General features: G+C 39.9%; 1 protein-coding gene across 1 annotated transcript in view; it reads left to right on the top strand.

Moving 5' to 3' along the window:
* Positions 9,134-15,361, top strand: part of LOC104724485 (acyltransferase-like protein At3g26840, chloroplastic) — a 10,030-nt gene continuing 3,802 nt past the window's right edge. Inside the window, exons 1-14 of the mRNA XM_010442974.2 lie at positions 9,134-9,572; positions 9,686-9,737; positions 9,936-9,991; positions 10,077-10,235; positions 10,487-10,591; positions 10,771-10,877; positions 11,029-11,150; positions 11,282-11,387; positions 11,523-11,653; positions 11,796-12,165; positions 12,270-12,383; positions 12,646-12,731; positions 13,754-14,912; positions 15,012-15,296. Of these exons, the coding sequence (XP_010441276.1) occupies positions 9,218-9,572; positions 9,686-9,737; positions 9,936-9,991; positions 10,077-10,235; positions 10,487-10,591; positions 10,771-10,877; positions 11,029-11,150; positions 11,282-11,387; positions 11,523-11,653; positions 11,796-12,165; positions 12,270-12,383; positions 12,646-12,731; positions 13,754-14,063 (2,073 nt within the window). The 5' untranslated portion in view covers positions 9,134-9,217 and the 3' untranslated portion in view covers positions 14,064-14,912; positions 15,012-15,296. The remainder of the gene's footprint in view (positions 9,573-9,685; positions 9,738-9,935; positions 9,992-10,076; positions 10,236-10,486; positions 10,592-10,770; positions 10,878-11,028; positions 11,151-11,281; positions 11,388-11,522; positions 11,654-11,795; positions 12,166-12,269; positions 12,384-12,645; positions 12,732-13,753; positions 14,913-15,011; positions 15,297-15,361) is intronic.

Below are 15,361 nucleotides of genomic sequence, written 5' to 3'. Positions count from 1 at the left end.
TGGTGGAGCAATAGAGCAGATAGTAGAGATCTACACTGGATCTCATGGGAGAAGATGTGTACTCAACTTTCTGAAGGTGGGCTAGGCTTCCGAACACTAGAAGAATTTAATCTTGCTCTTTTGGCAAAGCAGCTATGGAGGTTGCTGAGATATCCAGATTCCTTCCTTAGTCGAGTTCTCAATGGGAGATATTTTAGATACTGTAGCCCATTAGAATTACAAGTATCCAATCGACCTTCATATGGTTGGAGGAGCATGCTGGCGGCAAAACATGTTCTCTCGTATGGAATCCGTAAGACCATAAGTTCGGGGTTCAGCACATGCATCTGGACTGAACCGTGGATCCCAGATACTCCAGCGCGACCACCACAAGGATTAAATACTGAGAGAAATCCCTTGATATGTGTTAACACCTTGATCGACTTCAATACAAAAAGGTGGAAACTGGAGCGTCTTCGGGAACTTTTTCCCCCGAAAGAAATTACCCTTATTTTGGGAATCAAACCGAGCTTAAATGCCTCGAGGGACGGTTATTCTTGGACCTTGACAAAGTCTGGGAATTATACCGTTAAGTCTGGGTACGAAGCCGCGAGAGCTATCTCTCGCCTGTTTGCGACCTCCCTTTTCAGGAGCCAAGTGTTACAACACTCAAGGCGCAAGCATGGAAGTTAAAAACATCACGAAAGCTTAAGCATTTCGTGTGGCAATGTGTGACTGGGTGCTTGGCTACATGTCAACGCCTGCATTATCGCCATATTGGTAGAGTTAAAGATTGTCCTAGATGTGGAGCGGAGGAGGAAACTATAAATCATATGCTATTTGAATGCCCCCCAGCACGTCAAGTATGGGCCTTATCGACAATCTCTTCCCATCCTATGGTGTTCCCTTCATCTTCCCTATATAGCAACCTCGATTTTCTATATGGGCGTGGTAGAGACTTTGGTGCCATTGATCAAAACTTGAGGACGTTCCCTTGGATGATGTGGTATATTTAGAAGGCAAGAAACAAGAAAGTTTTTGAAAATATATCCTAGTCTCCGCAAGATATTCTGGAGAAAGCCATCCAAGAAGAAGAAGTTTGGCGAAGAGCAAACAATAGAGACATACCANTTGCCTCGAGGGACGGTTATTCTTGGACCTTGACAAAGTCTGGGAATTATACTGTTAAGTCTGGGTACGAAGCCGCGAGAGCTATCTCTCGCCTGTTTGCGACCTCCCTTTTCAGGAGCCAAGTGTTACAACACTCAAGGCGCAAGCATGGAAGTTAAAAACATCACGAAAGCTTAAGCATTTCGTGTGGCAATGTGTGACTGGGTGCTTGGCTACATGTCAACGCCTGCATTATCGCCATATTGGTAGAGTTAAAGATTGTCCTAGATGTGGAGCGGAGGAGGAAACTATAAATCATATGCTATTTGAATGCCCCCCAGCACGTCAAGTATGGGCCTTATCGACAATCTCTTCCCATCCTATGGTGTTCCCTTCATCTTCCCTATATAGCAACCTCGATTTTCTAAATGGGCGTGGTAGAGACTTTGGTGCCATTGATCAAAACTTGAGGACGTTCCCTTGGATGATGTGGTATATTTAGAAGGCAAGAAACAAGAAAGTTTTTGAAAATATATCCTAGTCTCCGCAAGATATTCTGGAGAAAGCCATCCAAGAAGAAGAAGTTTGGCGAAGAGCAAACAATAGAGACATACCATCAGGGTTAGTAGAAGCAGGCATACCTACGCAAATCCCACAAGATTGCCTTGTATGTTTTATAGACGGATCTTGGCATGCAGAGGTAGATAGGAGTGGACACGGCTGGATTGCTTCTTTCGGTGCTAGATTCTTGCATATGGGGCTTAAAGGTTCGCGTAGAAGCTTATCCCTCTTACATGCAGAGTTAGACACTCTTGTTTGGGCTATGGAGTGCCTTCTGGCCTTGAACTTAGATACTGCTCTCTTTGCTACCGATTGTTTAGACCTCCTAACGATGACGTCTAATATTGAAGTTTGACCGACCTTTTCATCATAATTGAAGAATTTTATTCATTTCACAGATAGATTTGCTAACTTTAGTATTAGATATATTCCTCGAGAGGATAATTTCCGTGCTGATAAACTTGCGAAATGTGCAAGAGCACTAGGTTTCTGTTTTTCCAATGTAAGCTCGTCGGAACCTAATTGGTTCTCTCTTGAAGAAAGTCATCTCCAATAACTTAATATATGGGTTTGATTGTCAAAAAAAAAAAAAAAAAAAAAAAAAAAAAAAAAAAAAAAAAAAAAAAAAAAAANCTTTGGTGCATTTTAAATTCGGCAAAAATATGAGAAAAGGGTACTTTAGTCATTTACGGTTTTTTGGACTTTAGAAACTTCCACTCCCACAACGCTGCTTGTTGCTGGATCACTGCTCTCTTTCTTTACACTCTCAGTCTTAGAAGAACTAGAACTAGGGTTTGTCCAAAATCACCCAAATTTCTAAAACCTTTGGAAAAGTTTTGATCTTTGATCACTATACCCGATGAAGCGACATCATCGTCAAAGAAGTGATTCCAGCGAGGACTCGAGCTCGGATTGCTTTGTAATCCGACACAATCCCCAACCTCCCCCGATGATGGATGAAGATGACCACGAAATCGGACAGCTGAAGACGAAAACATTTTGTTTTTCTTCTCCTTCTGGTGCTTGGAAGCTGAACTGGACTAAAGCGGGAGAGCTCCTCATCTTCAAGGTTTGTAATTTCAATGGCTTTCTTTATTTTTCTCTGTTTTCTTAATGAAGTAGTTACCTTTTTTGTTTTTGTTTCTGTTGTGGTGGATAAAAGGGTATTGTGGACTATGAAAAGGAAACCAAGTCTAGCTACATGTCTGACTGGAATGCAGTTTACGATCGTCTTAGAGGTTCCATGGAATCAGATTTCTCAAAGAGACAGCTACAAAATAAGATTGAAAAGATGAAGTTGAGATTCAGAGACTATCAGACGAGATCTAGTGCTGAAAAAATTCCTTCTTTTATTGATGCTGATGATAAACAAATCTTTAAATTGTCGACGGTCATATGGGGTGGAAACAAAACCGACACTGCTTCTTATGAGAAGTATATGTACCAAAGAAAGGTGAGTCTTTTGTGTGTGTTCGACCATCTCTCTAAATATGGACCAATCTTCCGTGTTTTGTTTTTAAGGAGTGTTTGTTTGTTTGTTTACCTTGTGTGGAGCAGGTTCAGGTGAGTAACGGGACTGTGTAAGCAACAAAGTGGGCTCAAGTGTGGAAAGTCCAATGGACTCAACAAGCCCAACAACAACCAAAGCTACTCTAGATAAGCAGAACACAATGCCAGCTCAAAAGCAGAGTGTCGAGCGTACGGAGAAGACGACGAGAACAACGGTCCTTCACGACAATAGGTTCAATGTTTTGCAATCCCTATCTGATGACTCACCATGACAGCTATACCATCGTTGACCAGTTCTAGATTGTTCTATAGTGTCTATATAAGATAAATGTAAATCAACACTGTATATTATTCAACAAAGTAAAGTTTTTCCCTAATATCTCATAGAGTCTTTTATGGTATCAGAGCCACTGTAAACCTTAACAGGTGAAACAATGGCGAATACTTTTCCGTTTCCAGACAATGTTCATGTCACCAGCTCTGTCACTCTCAAGCTGAATGACACCAACTATCTTCTGTGGAAGACATAGTTTGAGTCCCTCTTGTCCAGTCAAAAGCTTATCGGCTTTGTCAATGGAGTCGTCAATGCTCCAACTCAGACTCGCTTCGTCGTCAATGGTGAAGTCTCCAACGAGGTCCCAAATCCTCAGTATGAGTCGTGGTTCTGCACAGATCAGCTTGTGCGGTCTTGGTTGTTTGGTACTCTGTCAGAAGAAGTCCTTGGTCATGTTCACAATCTGCAAACCTCTCGTGAGATCTGGTTGTCTCTTGTAGAAAACTTCAACAAAGGCAGTGTTGCTCGAGAGTTTTCTCTTCGTTGTAGCCTTCAGCTTCTCCTCAAGAAAGATAAGTCTCTTTCTACCTACCACGGTGAGTTCAAAAACATTTGTGACTCCCTAAGCTCCATTGGAAAACCTGTTGATGAGTCTATGAAGATATTCGGTTTTCTTAATGGCCTTGGGAGAGAGTATGATCCGATAGCCACGGTCATAGAAAGCTCTCTGACAAAGCTTCCTGCTCCAACGTTCAATGACGTTGTCAATGAAGTCCAGAGCTTCGATTGCAAACTCCAATCCTATGAAGATGCCACTTCAGTCACTCCTTACCTTGCCTTCAACACGGAGAAGACGAATCCTTGCGACCCTCAGTTTGCTTCAAGAGGTCGTGGTCGCGGTTCTGGACAAAACAGAGGAAGGGGAGGTTATTCTACAAGAGGACGAGGGTTCACTCAACATCAGTCTCACTCTCCATCCTCTGGCCAGCGTCGAGTGTGTCAGATCTGCGGTCGTACTGGTCACACTGCACTCAAGTGCTACAACCGCTTCGACAACAACGACCAAGATGAGGCTTAAGCCTTCTCAGCTCTTCGTGTGTCCGATAACACTGAATGGCACCCAGACTCTGGAGCAACAGCGCATGTGACACCCTCGCCTGAAGCTCTGCAATCTGCAACAAACTACGAAGGTAAGGATACAATCATGGTAGGAGATGGAACCTTCCTTCCGATTACTCATATTGGCTCTGCAAACATCACTTCTTCCAAAGGTACAATTCCTTTAAATGATGTTTTGGTCTGTCCAGATATACAAAAGTCTATTCTCTCAGTATCAAAATTGTGTGATGACTATCCTTGTGGAGTTTACTTTGATACTGATAAGGTCTGCATAATTGATTTACCAACACAGAAAGTGGTGTTAAAGGGTCCTCGTAAGAATGGACTTTTTGTGCTGGAGAATCAGGAGTTTGTAGCATTCTACTCAAATCGTCAGTGTGCTACAACAGAGGAATTGTGGCATCACAGACTTGGACACGCAAACACTGCAGTTCTCCAACAACTTCAACACAACAAGGTTATTCAATTCAATAAGAGCAGCACCACTTCCATTTGTGAGCCTTGCCAGATGGGAAAGAGTACAAGACTTCCTTTTTTTTGTTTCTGATTCTCGATTTTTACACCCATTAGATCGAATCCATTGTGATCTATGGGGTCCTGCACCAGTTGTATCCACTCAAAGATTTAAATATTATGTGGTTTTTGTTGATGACTTCTCAAGATACTCGTGGTTATATCCATTGTGCAACAAATCAGATTTCTTTTCAGTGTTTGTTGCTTTTCAAAAGCTGGTGGAAAATCAGTTCAATAGCAAGATTAAAGTGTTTCAGAGTGATGGTGGTGGAGAATTCACTAGCAAAAAGTTTAAAGAACATTTACAAGAGCGCGGTATTCATCACAAGTTGTCATGTCTACATACCCCTAAGCAAAACGGATTGGCAGAAAGGAAACATCGACATCTAGTTGAGCTTGGTTTGTGTATGCTGTTTCACTGTCATACATCGTTAAAGTTCTGGGTTGAAGCCTTCAATACTGCAAATCATCTCATTAACCTGCTGCCTTCCTCTGTTTTGGCGAATTTGAGTCCTCATGAGGTCTTACTTGGTCAAAAACCAGAGTACTCAGCTCTTCGTGTGTTCGGATTGGCTTGCTACCCATTTCTTCGACCCATCACAAGCAACAAATTTGAACCACGCTCTCTTCAATGTGTTTTCCTCGGATAAAACAGTCAATACAAAGGCTATCGCTGCTCGTTTCCTCCCACAGGAAAAGTCTACATATCACGGCATGTCATCTTTGATGAACATGAATTACCATTCAAGAACAAGTACCAATCACTGATCCCTCAGTATGATACACCCATCTTGCAGGCGTGGCAAAAAATGCAGATAAATCCACCTCCTCTAACTCCTGCTCCGGTTCAGTTGTTGCAAAAACCGACTCCACCTACTACAGAACCAGCTCCTGCAGAAAATACTCCTGAAGAAGATATAGATAACGAAGAAGAAGAGGCTGTAGTGGAGGTTCAACAAGCTGGGAATCCAATCAACAATGTCACAAACGCTCATTCTATGACAACAAGATCCAAGGCTGGAATTCAGAAGCCTAATACTCGATACGCACTTATTGCCTCCAAGTTTACTACTTCTGAACCAACAACAATTGTGTCAGAAATGAAGCATCCTGGTTGGAATGCAGCTGTTCTAGAAGAGGTAAGAAGAATTAACTTGTTATGCACATGGTCCTTAGTTCCTCCAACAAAAGATATGAACATACTAGACTCCAAATGGGTGTTCAAGACCAAGCTTAATCCATATGGCATTGTAGATAAGCTCAAGGCACGTCTTGTTGCAAAGGGGTTTGGTCAGGAAGAAGGTGTTGACTATCTAGAGACATTCAGTCCTGTGGTTCAAACAACAACAATTAGACTAGTTCTTGATGTAGCAACAGCAAGAGACTGGCCAATCAAGCAACTAGATGTCTCCAATGCGTTCCTACACGGTGAACTACAAGAACCAGTGTACATGTATCAACCTTCAGGATTTGTTGATGAAAACAGACCAAATCACGTTTGTCGTCTCACCAAAGCTCTCTACGGACTCAAGCAAGCTCCAAGAGCCTGGTTTGACACCTTCAACAACTTTCTTCTGGAGTACGGATTCAACTGCAGCACTACTGACCCATCACTATTTGTTTGTCGACTGGATGATAAGATGTTGGTACTGCTTCTATACATTGACGACATCCTCCTTACTGGCAGTGATCAAGCTCTTCTCGACGATCTATTGCAGGCTCTCAACACTCGCTTCTCAATGAAAGACCTTGGTCCCCCAAAATACTTCTTGGGTATAGAGATAGAGTCATACTCCGATGGGCTTTTTCTCCATCAGACGGCCTATGCGTCTGACATTCTTCATCAAGCTGCTATGAGTGACTGCAACTCTATGCCAACCCCCCTTCCTAAACAGCTAGACAAGAGCAATTCTGAACCTTTCAGTGATCCAACCTATTTTCAAAGTCTTGCTGGAAAACTGCAGTACTTGACAATTACAAGACCAGATATACAGTTTGCAGTCAACTTTCTTTGTCAAAGAATGCACTCACCTACCAACTCTGACTTTGGTCTGCTCAAACAAATACTAAGGTATCTAAAAGGAACACTTAACATGGGGCTACCAATCAAGAAGAACACAAACTTCTCTCTATCTGCATATTGTGATAGTGATTATGCAGGCTGTAAGCAGACTAGAAGATCTACTGGTGGCTTATGTGTTCTTCTAGGTATAAACATCATCTCTTGGTCGGCAAAAAGGCAACCAACGGTGTCAAACTCCTCAAGAGAAGCAGAGTATCGAACGCTTACAGCTACAGCAAGGGAGATCACTTGGATTTTATCACTGCTTCGAGACATTGGCATCTCACAATATGAACCTACACAGGTCTACTGTGACAATCTCTCTGCAGTATATCTAACAGCCAATCCAGCTCTCCACAACAGAACCAAACATTTCGACACAGACTACCACTATATCAGGGAACGTGTTGCACTTGGTCTCATCGAAACACACCACATCTATGCAGAAGACCAACTTGCAGACGTATTCACAAAGTCTTTGCCCAAGAAGTCCTTCGTTCAGTTACGGTCCAACCTTGGCGTGTGGCTTCCCCCCACTCCAAGCTTGCGGGGGAGTGTAAGCAACAAAGTGGGCTCAAGTGTGGAAAGTCCAATGGACTCAACAAGCCCAACAACAACCAAAGCTACTCTAGATAAGAAGAACACAATGCCAGCTCAAAAGCAGAGTGTAGAACGTACAGAGAAGACGACGAGAACAACGGTCCTTCACGACAATAGGTTCAACGTTCTGCAATCCCTATCTGATGACTCACCATGACAGTTATACCATTGTTGACCAGTTCTAGATTGTTCTATAGTGTCTATATAAGACAAATATAAATCAACACTGTATATTATTCAACAAAGTAAAGTTTTTCCCTAATATCTCATAGAGTCTTTTAGACTGATGTTGGTGAGAAAGACAAGTCTGAGGATCTGAATGTTCTGCAAGAGGCACTTGAGATGGCTGCATCGTTTAGGAGTTTAGGTAGCTATCAACATAGATCGCTGCTTCGGAATTTGAAAAACCTTGGAGATACACAAAGGAAAGAGCTAACCGACGAGTGGAAGGCATTGCTTGCTGAGGACATGCAATTGGGTATCAAGAAACAAAGTTTCTATGCAAAGCTTGTGAACACAGGATTCTCTCCTTAACTGAACAAGGAAAATATATAAGTTATGTTATTTTTGGAATGTTATTAGGTTGTGTTTATTAAGCCATCTCTTTTTGAACAGCTTCTTGAAAAGGGCTTCATGACTTCTTTATGGTAAGTGTAATGGTATCGGGCTTGTGTTAACCATTAAAATCCTTTTTTTTTGGGGGGCGGATCTGTGTGAGTAAATCTCTTGGAATTCATTTATGCATCTTATCTTGTGCTCATAATATAGACTATGTTTGTTGAACAGTGTTCAACAATGAGGTTCAGTTGATCTGGCTTTTCTGCTTGCTTAACTCAACAAGGAAAACAAGTTCTGCTTTTGGAATGTTATGATGTTTTTTAGGTTACTTTCTGTGTTCTGTTTAAGTCATCTCTTTGAACAAAGGGAGGGCTTATGACTTATTTTTGGTAAGTGTAAGTCTAATGGTGTCTGCTATATTGGGGGCAGATCTGTGTGAGTGAGTAAATCTATCTCATGGAATATGGTCTTGTGCTCATAATACACTCTTGTTTGATGCAGTCACACATTTCAACAACTTCATGTTGCAACCTTTTGTATATAATATGGTCTCATATCGCTTGACTTGCTAGAGGAGATTTTTGATTACAATGATCAAATAAAGACCCCTTTTCTCGAAAAATCATATTCCATGAGAGATTCTTCGAATAATTAAGAAAGATCCATGGAATCTTTGACTAGATAACCAAAAGTAAAACCAACCCATTCGATTTGTATCAGACCGAACCAGCTACAATAATTGAATTTAAGCAAGTTCCTCCTCCATCTAAACCGAGCCAAAATTGAGAATTTGAAACTATTCAAACTGAAAAAAAATCAAACTTGTTTTTTTTTCTCGTGTGCACGAGCTTGTCGTGTTCGACCTAAACAATGATAAAAAGAAGAAGAAGACCTTCGATCAAACTTTTTTTTTCTCTCAATTCTGATCGTCAATGGCGATTACTACTACGGTTACAGTTCGTATCACTGATGAAATCTCTCCCACCTTCTTCTTCTCCTCAGCTTCCACTAGAGCTTACAATCTCGATATTTGCTACTGGAAATCAAACCCCATCGCGTATGATCGCCTTACGATCCGGAGGTTCGGAATCGGTGGTAAGTTGAATGCGACGGTTAATCCGTATTCGTACACGGAAGTAGCACGGCCTGAGGAGAGGAAGAGTTTGACGGATTTTTTTGTGGAAGCTGGAGATTTCGTCGGATCAGACGGTGGTCCGCCTCGGTGGTTCTCTCCGTTGGAATGTGGCAAACGCGCTCCTGAATCGCCTCTTCTTCTCTACTTACCCGGTCTGTTTCTTTCGATTTCGGTTGCTCTCGTTTGATTGATTTCTGAGATTTCTGATTGATTGGGTTGATGATGATTATCGAAATTGTGAAAACTAGTTTTTCCAAAATTGTAGGGATCGATGGTACTGGATTAGGGCTCATTCGCCAGCATAAGAGGCTTGGAGAGTAAGTCTTGTTTGTTTGTTTCAATCTTATTTATTATTTGCCTTAGATAGGCTCTTCTTTGTTTGCACACACAGCTCCTGTTACTTAAGAAAGATATGAATGTTTTAAATTTTCTATTTCAAGAGACTAGTAGAGATCTATAGTGAATACCTTTTTTTGTTTCTGATCTCATTATTATGTTTTGTTGATCATGCATAGGATATTTGACATATGGTGCCTTCACTTTCCAGTCAGTGATCGTACTCCTGCTCGAGGTGCTTCTTCTTTCAGCAATTAATTTTTAGTGTTTCGTATTCTTCTTATGTGGGTGAAACTCTTACTTACTGTTCGCTTTTGCAGATCTTGTGAAGCTCATTGAGAAGACAGTTAGGTCAGAGCACTACCGTTTCCCAAATAGACCCATTTATATTGTTGGAGAATCTGTTGGAGCTTCTCTTGCTCTAGTTGTTGCAGCCAGTAACCCTGACATTGATCTTGTCTTGATTCTGGCTAATCCAGGTAAAACAAGACTACTCATCTTTTTTCTGGATCATTGCGATCATTTTTTGTGTTTTGTCTGAGTCCTAAGATGTTTCGGGACATTTATGAAACCACAATGTAGCAAGATCAGAGAAGTACTTTGTGATATAAGCTTTGTTGGTAAAGCATAACATTATTACTCTTTTTTACTTTGGGGAATTTGAGTAGGTAGATCTCATGGAGTGTATACATCTTATCTTGTGCTAATAAATACACTCTGTTTGATGCAGTCACTCGTTTCAACAACTTCATCTTGCAATCTTTATTGGGCTTCCTGGAAATTTTGCCTGACGGAGTTCCCAGCTTGATAGCAGAGAATTTTGGGTTTAACCAAGGTCAAGTTTCAACCCTTTGTATATCTTCCACGTCTATCTATCGGTGTTAAGCAAAAACAAATTAGATGCAAAGACTGAGCCTTCAAAATTTCTGTCCCAAAGATGGGTTTCAGACTTTCAGTGTCAGGGTTTGCTTCAAAGTCAGGACTAACCGTGTTTTATAACTTTTATTTACGTAGGTTCTCCGTTGACAGAAATGTTCGAGACCATGCTCAATGAAACTGATGCCGCGCAGATGGCTAGAGGGCTATTAGGAGAATTATTTGCAACTTCATCTAACCTGCCTGTAAGACACTATTTTTAGCAAATTACCAGTTAAACTCTGTGATCTGCAAGACAAAAAATATCCATCTATCATTCTTGTTGTTTCGCTTTTACTTTCCATAGTCATTCGCTACATGTCAGGAGATAAACTCACGAAAGCAAATAATTTACAGACTCTGGTGAGAATCTTTCCCAAGGACACACTTCTGTGGAAGCTTCAATTGCTTAAGTCTGCTTCAGCGTGTGCTAATTCGCAGATGGACACAGTCAACGCCCAAACACTGATACTTCTGAGGTTCATACACTAGTAAACTAATCTATTTCGTTACTGAATATAAGTGGAAGTTCCAGTGATCTGTTTGTTTGTAATGAACTTAGTTAATTGGAAGCTGAGTTGTAGCTTTAATAAGCTTGTGTTATTTGCAGTGGACGTGATCAATGGTTAGTGAACAAGGAAGACATTGAGAGACTCCGCGCATTGGCAAGATGTGAAGTTCGTGAGTTTGAGAATAATGGACAGTTCCTCCTCTTGGTAAGGAGCTCTTTCTCCTGATGTCAGTAAGTCCTATTTAATTAATTCACAAGAAATTCTAGAGCCAAGAAAACTTTCAGATTATGTTTGCTTTAATAACATACAGCTCGATTGATGTATATTATGTCATGTCAGGAGGATGGCGTAGATCTGGTGAGTATCATCAAGCGTGCATATTATTATCGCCGTGGGAAGTCACTTGATTACATTTCAGATTACATTCTGCCTACCCCATTTGAGTTCAAAGAGTATGAAGAATCCCAAAGGTAAAATGACTCACTTATCATATCAACTCTAATTGCTGTGTCAAACTAATCTGCGACTTAGATCTAGTGAAAATATTTTAGATAGTACTAGCTACTTAGCACATACTGAAGTAGTATTCTTTTTTTAATTTCTCTGGTCCAGATTGGTAACTGCTGTTACCTCTCCAGTCTTTCTCTCAACTCTAAACAATGGTGCAGTAGTAAGATCACTTGCAGGACTACCTTCAGAGGGACCGGTTCTATATGTTGGAAATCACATGTTGCTTGGTATGGAGTTGCATGCAATAGCACTTCAGTTCTTGAAAGAAAGGAACATTCTGTTGCGAGGACTGGCACATCCATTGATGTTTACCAAAAAAAAAGGCTCAAAACTCCCTGATATGCAGTTGTACGACTTATTTAGGATAATAGGCGCAGTTCCTGTCTCGGGTATGAATTTCTACAAACTACTTCGTTCAAACGCTCATGTGGCTTTGTATCCTGGTGGTGTCCGCGAAGCTTTGCACAGAAAGGTGATGATGTATTTTCCATATTTGCCTTCATTATAAATTTTTGAGGCTTTCTACTGTATCTTTTTTTTTTTTGAGGCTTTTATATCTAAAGACACATTTTACAGGGTGAAGAATACAAGTTGTTTTGGCCAGAACACTCCGAGTTTGTAAGGATCGCATCTAAATTTGGAGCAAAAATCATTCCTTTTGGAGTTGTTGGAGAAGATGATCTTTTCGAAGTAAGAAATCTCTTTTCCGTTCTAGACTCAACACCTGCATTCTTAAACTCATTTTTTTGTTTCATTCGGTTTTTGAGTAACTTCTTTGAGCTATGGAAGAATTCACCGATGGCAATGGATTACAATGATCAAAACGCTTTCTTAAAACTAGTTTAAGAATGCAAAATCCCTTTTCCGTTCTAGTTTTCATATACTCTTGAAACTCCTTTTGTTTCAATCGGGTTTGGACTAACTCTCCTCTGTACAACGAAATGATTCTCAGATGGTTTTAGATTACAATGATCAATTGAAGATCCCTTTCTTGAAGAATCTTATAGGAGAGATAACACAAGACTCTGTTAACTTGAGGTATGTTTTTTTATCGACTATGTTAGAAATAATTAACAGATGAACCTTAATCATATAACAGTTGATTCTGAATCTAGTGATGATTATACTATATGGTTAGGAACGATGAAGAAGGTGAACTGGGAAAACAAGATTTGCATGTGCCTGGGATAGTTCCCAAGATTCCGGGACGGTTTTATGTATACTTTGGGAAACCAATAGAAACAGAAGGTAGAGAGAAAGAGCTAAGTGATAAAGAGATAGCTCAGGAGGTTTACTTGCAGGTCAAGTCTGAGGTAGAAAAATGTATGACCTATTNTTCAAACGCTCATGTGGCTTTGTATCCTGGTGGTGTCCGCGAAGCTTTGCACAGAAAGGTGATGATGTATTTTCCATATTTGCCTTCATTATAAATTTTTGAGGCTTTCTACTGTATCTTTTTTTTTTTTGAGGCTTTTATATCTAAAGACACATTTTACAGGGTGAAGAATACAAGTTGTTTTGGCCAGAACACTCCGAGTTTGTAAGGATCGCATCTAAATTTGGAGCAAAAATCATTCCTTTTGGAGTTGTTGGAGAAGATGATCTTTTCGAAGTAAGAAATCTCTTTTCCGTTCTAGACTCAACACCTGCATTCTTAAACTCATTTTTTTGTTTCATTCGGTTTTTGAGTAACTTCTTTGAGCTATGGAAGAATTCACCGATGGCAATGGATTACAATGATCAAAACGCTTTCTTAAAACTAGTTTAAGAATGCAAAATCCCTTTTCCGTTCTAGTTTTCATATACTCTTGAAACTCCTTTTGTTTCAATCGGGTTTGGACTAACTCTCCTCTGTACAACGAAATGATTCTCAGATGGTTTTAGATTACAATGATCAATTGAAGATCCCTTTCTTGAAGAATCTTATAGGAGAGATAACACAAGACTCTGTTAACTTGAGGTATGTTTTTTTATCGACTATGTTAGAAATAATTAACAGATGAACCTTAATCATATAACAGTTGATTCTGAATCTAGTGATGATTATACTATATGGTTAGGAACGATGAAGAAGGTGAACTGGGAAAACAAGATTTGCATGTGCCTGGGATAGTTCCCAAGATTCCGGGACGGTTTTATGTATACTTTGGGAAACCAATAGAAACAGAAGGTAGAGAGAAAGAGCTAAGTGATAAAGAGATAGCTCAGGAGGTTTACTTGCAGGTCAAGTCTGAGGTAGAAAAATGTATGACCTATTTGAAGATCAAAAGAGAAACTGATCCTTACAGAAACATTTTGCCGAGGTCGCTCTATTACCTCCTTCATGGTTTCTCTTCCCAAATCCCAACCTTTGATCTACGAGATCATTAAATTTAGTTACTAATTTTGTGTTGTAGTTCTATTTACAGGGTACCTGATTTAGCTGTGTGATAAAAAAATAAAAACTCGTAAATTTGGGTATGTTATTGAACTTTGAAAGTGTGTATGGCTGTTAGTTAATGTGGAAGTGAGCGAGTCGGGAGTTTTTTTTTTTATCGAGAATTATATTTGTGTTAATTTTTATAAACCGAGAGAGGTTCGAGACAGTAACAGTAGTGTTCTCTGCAGAGTGAGTCGGCCATTACTGAAAGTGAAACCTACTTGGTATGGCTATGTAAATCAGGGATAGATGATTACTCTCTATTTTATATGTACAACGTTCTTTTATTTTCTTCTAACAAAAGCTAATGAAGTAAGAAACTTAGAATTGGCGCGCCAAATTGTTGATGTCCAAATCGGTTACAATTAGAGATTTTATTCGGTGGAAAATATATAGAAGGTCTCTTTATAAATCTGTGCCGAGACACGTACAAGTCGGACCACAAGACTCAACTAGACGAGCTAAAAACGACGAGGACAAACAAGTTAAGAGAGAAGTGACAAGCTAAGAGATTCCGAAACTGAAAAAATCTGTCTCTCATCAAATCATCATCATAATCACCTTTCTTCTTCTTCTTCCGTAAGCTGCTCAATTTTCTTCCAACTATTTCTATATCCAGAAACCTAGTCAAGCTTCCTCTCTTTCCCACTACCTCTCGTTCTATTATCCGGCATAAGAATCCTCCTTCAGATCTAGTCATTGTCGTCTCCACTTCTTCAGATCTGATTCTCGCAGTTCTTCAAATCATTTATGTTCTTGCTTCTTCGATTTGTGTTTCGTTTCTAAGATCGATCTAGAAGGTAAATGAGATGTTTTTAAGAACAATCTGTAAATCTAATTTCTATTTGCCTTTTCAACTTCCAGATCTGAACATTGACATTTCCGTTCCACACTTGTAGTAGGTCTCTTTGCTCAATGGTATACGATTCTCACTTTTCTTCAACTTTTTTGAATCTGATTTTGGTTCATGTGATTGGTCGTTTAATTGGCTTGGACGAGGAAGAAGGCGAGGTACCTTGAAGTTTTGTGGGAAAAAATGGATTTTTTTTTAAGTACTTCAAACTGGTGTTGTGAGCTCTGCTTCTGGTTCTGGTTATGCTGAGTTTGGGAACACAAAAGTCATTGTTTCAGTGAGCGTATTATTAGATAACACTTCTCCGTCAGTGTTCATTTTGATTTAAAAGGTATGTGAGATTTTGATTTAAAGATTAAATATTCAAAATAACAAATTTAATTGAGGTTGAGGTAT

Source organism: Camelina sativa, chromosome 11 (genome assembly GCF_000633955.1).
Source record: "Camelina sativa cultivar DH55 chromosome 11, Cs, whole genome shotgun sequence".
NCBI lineage: Eukaryota > Viridiplantae > Streptophyta > Magnoliopsida > Brassicales > Brassicaceae > Camelina > Camelina sativa.
This window is presented reverse-complemented; position numbering and strand designations above follow the sequence as displayed.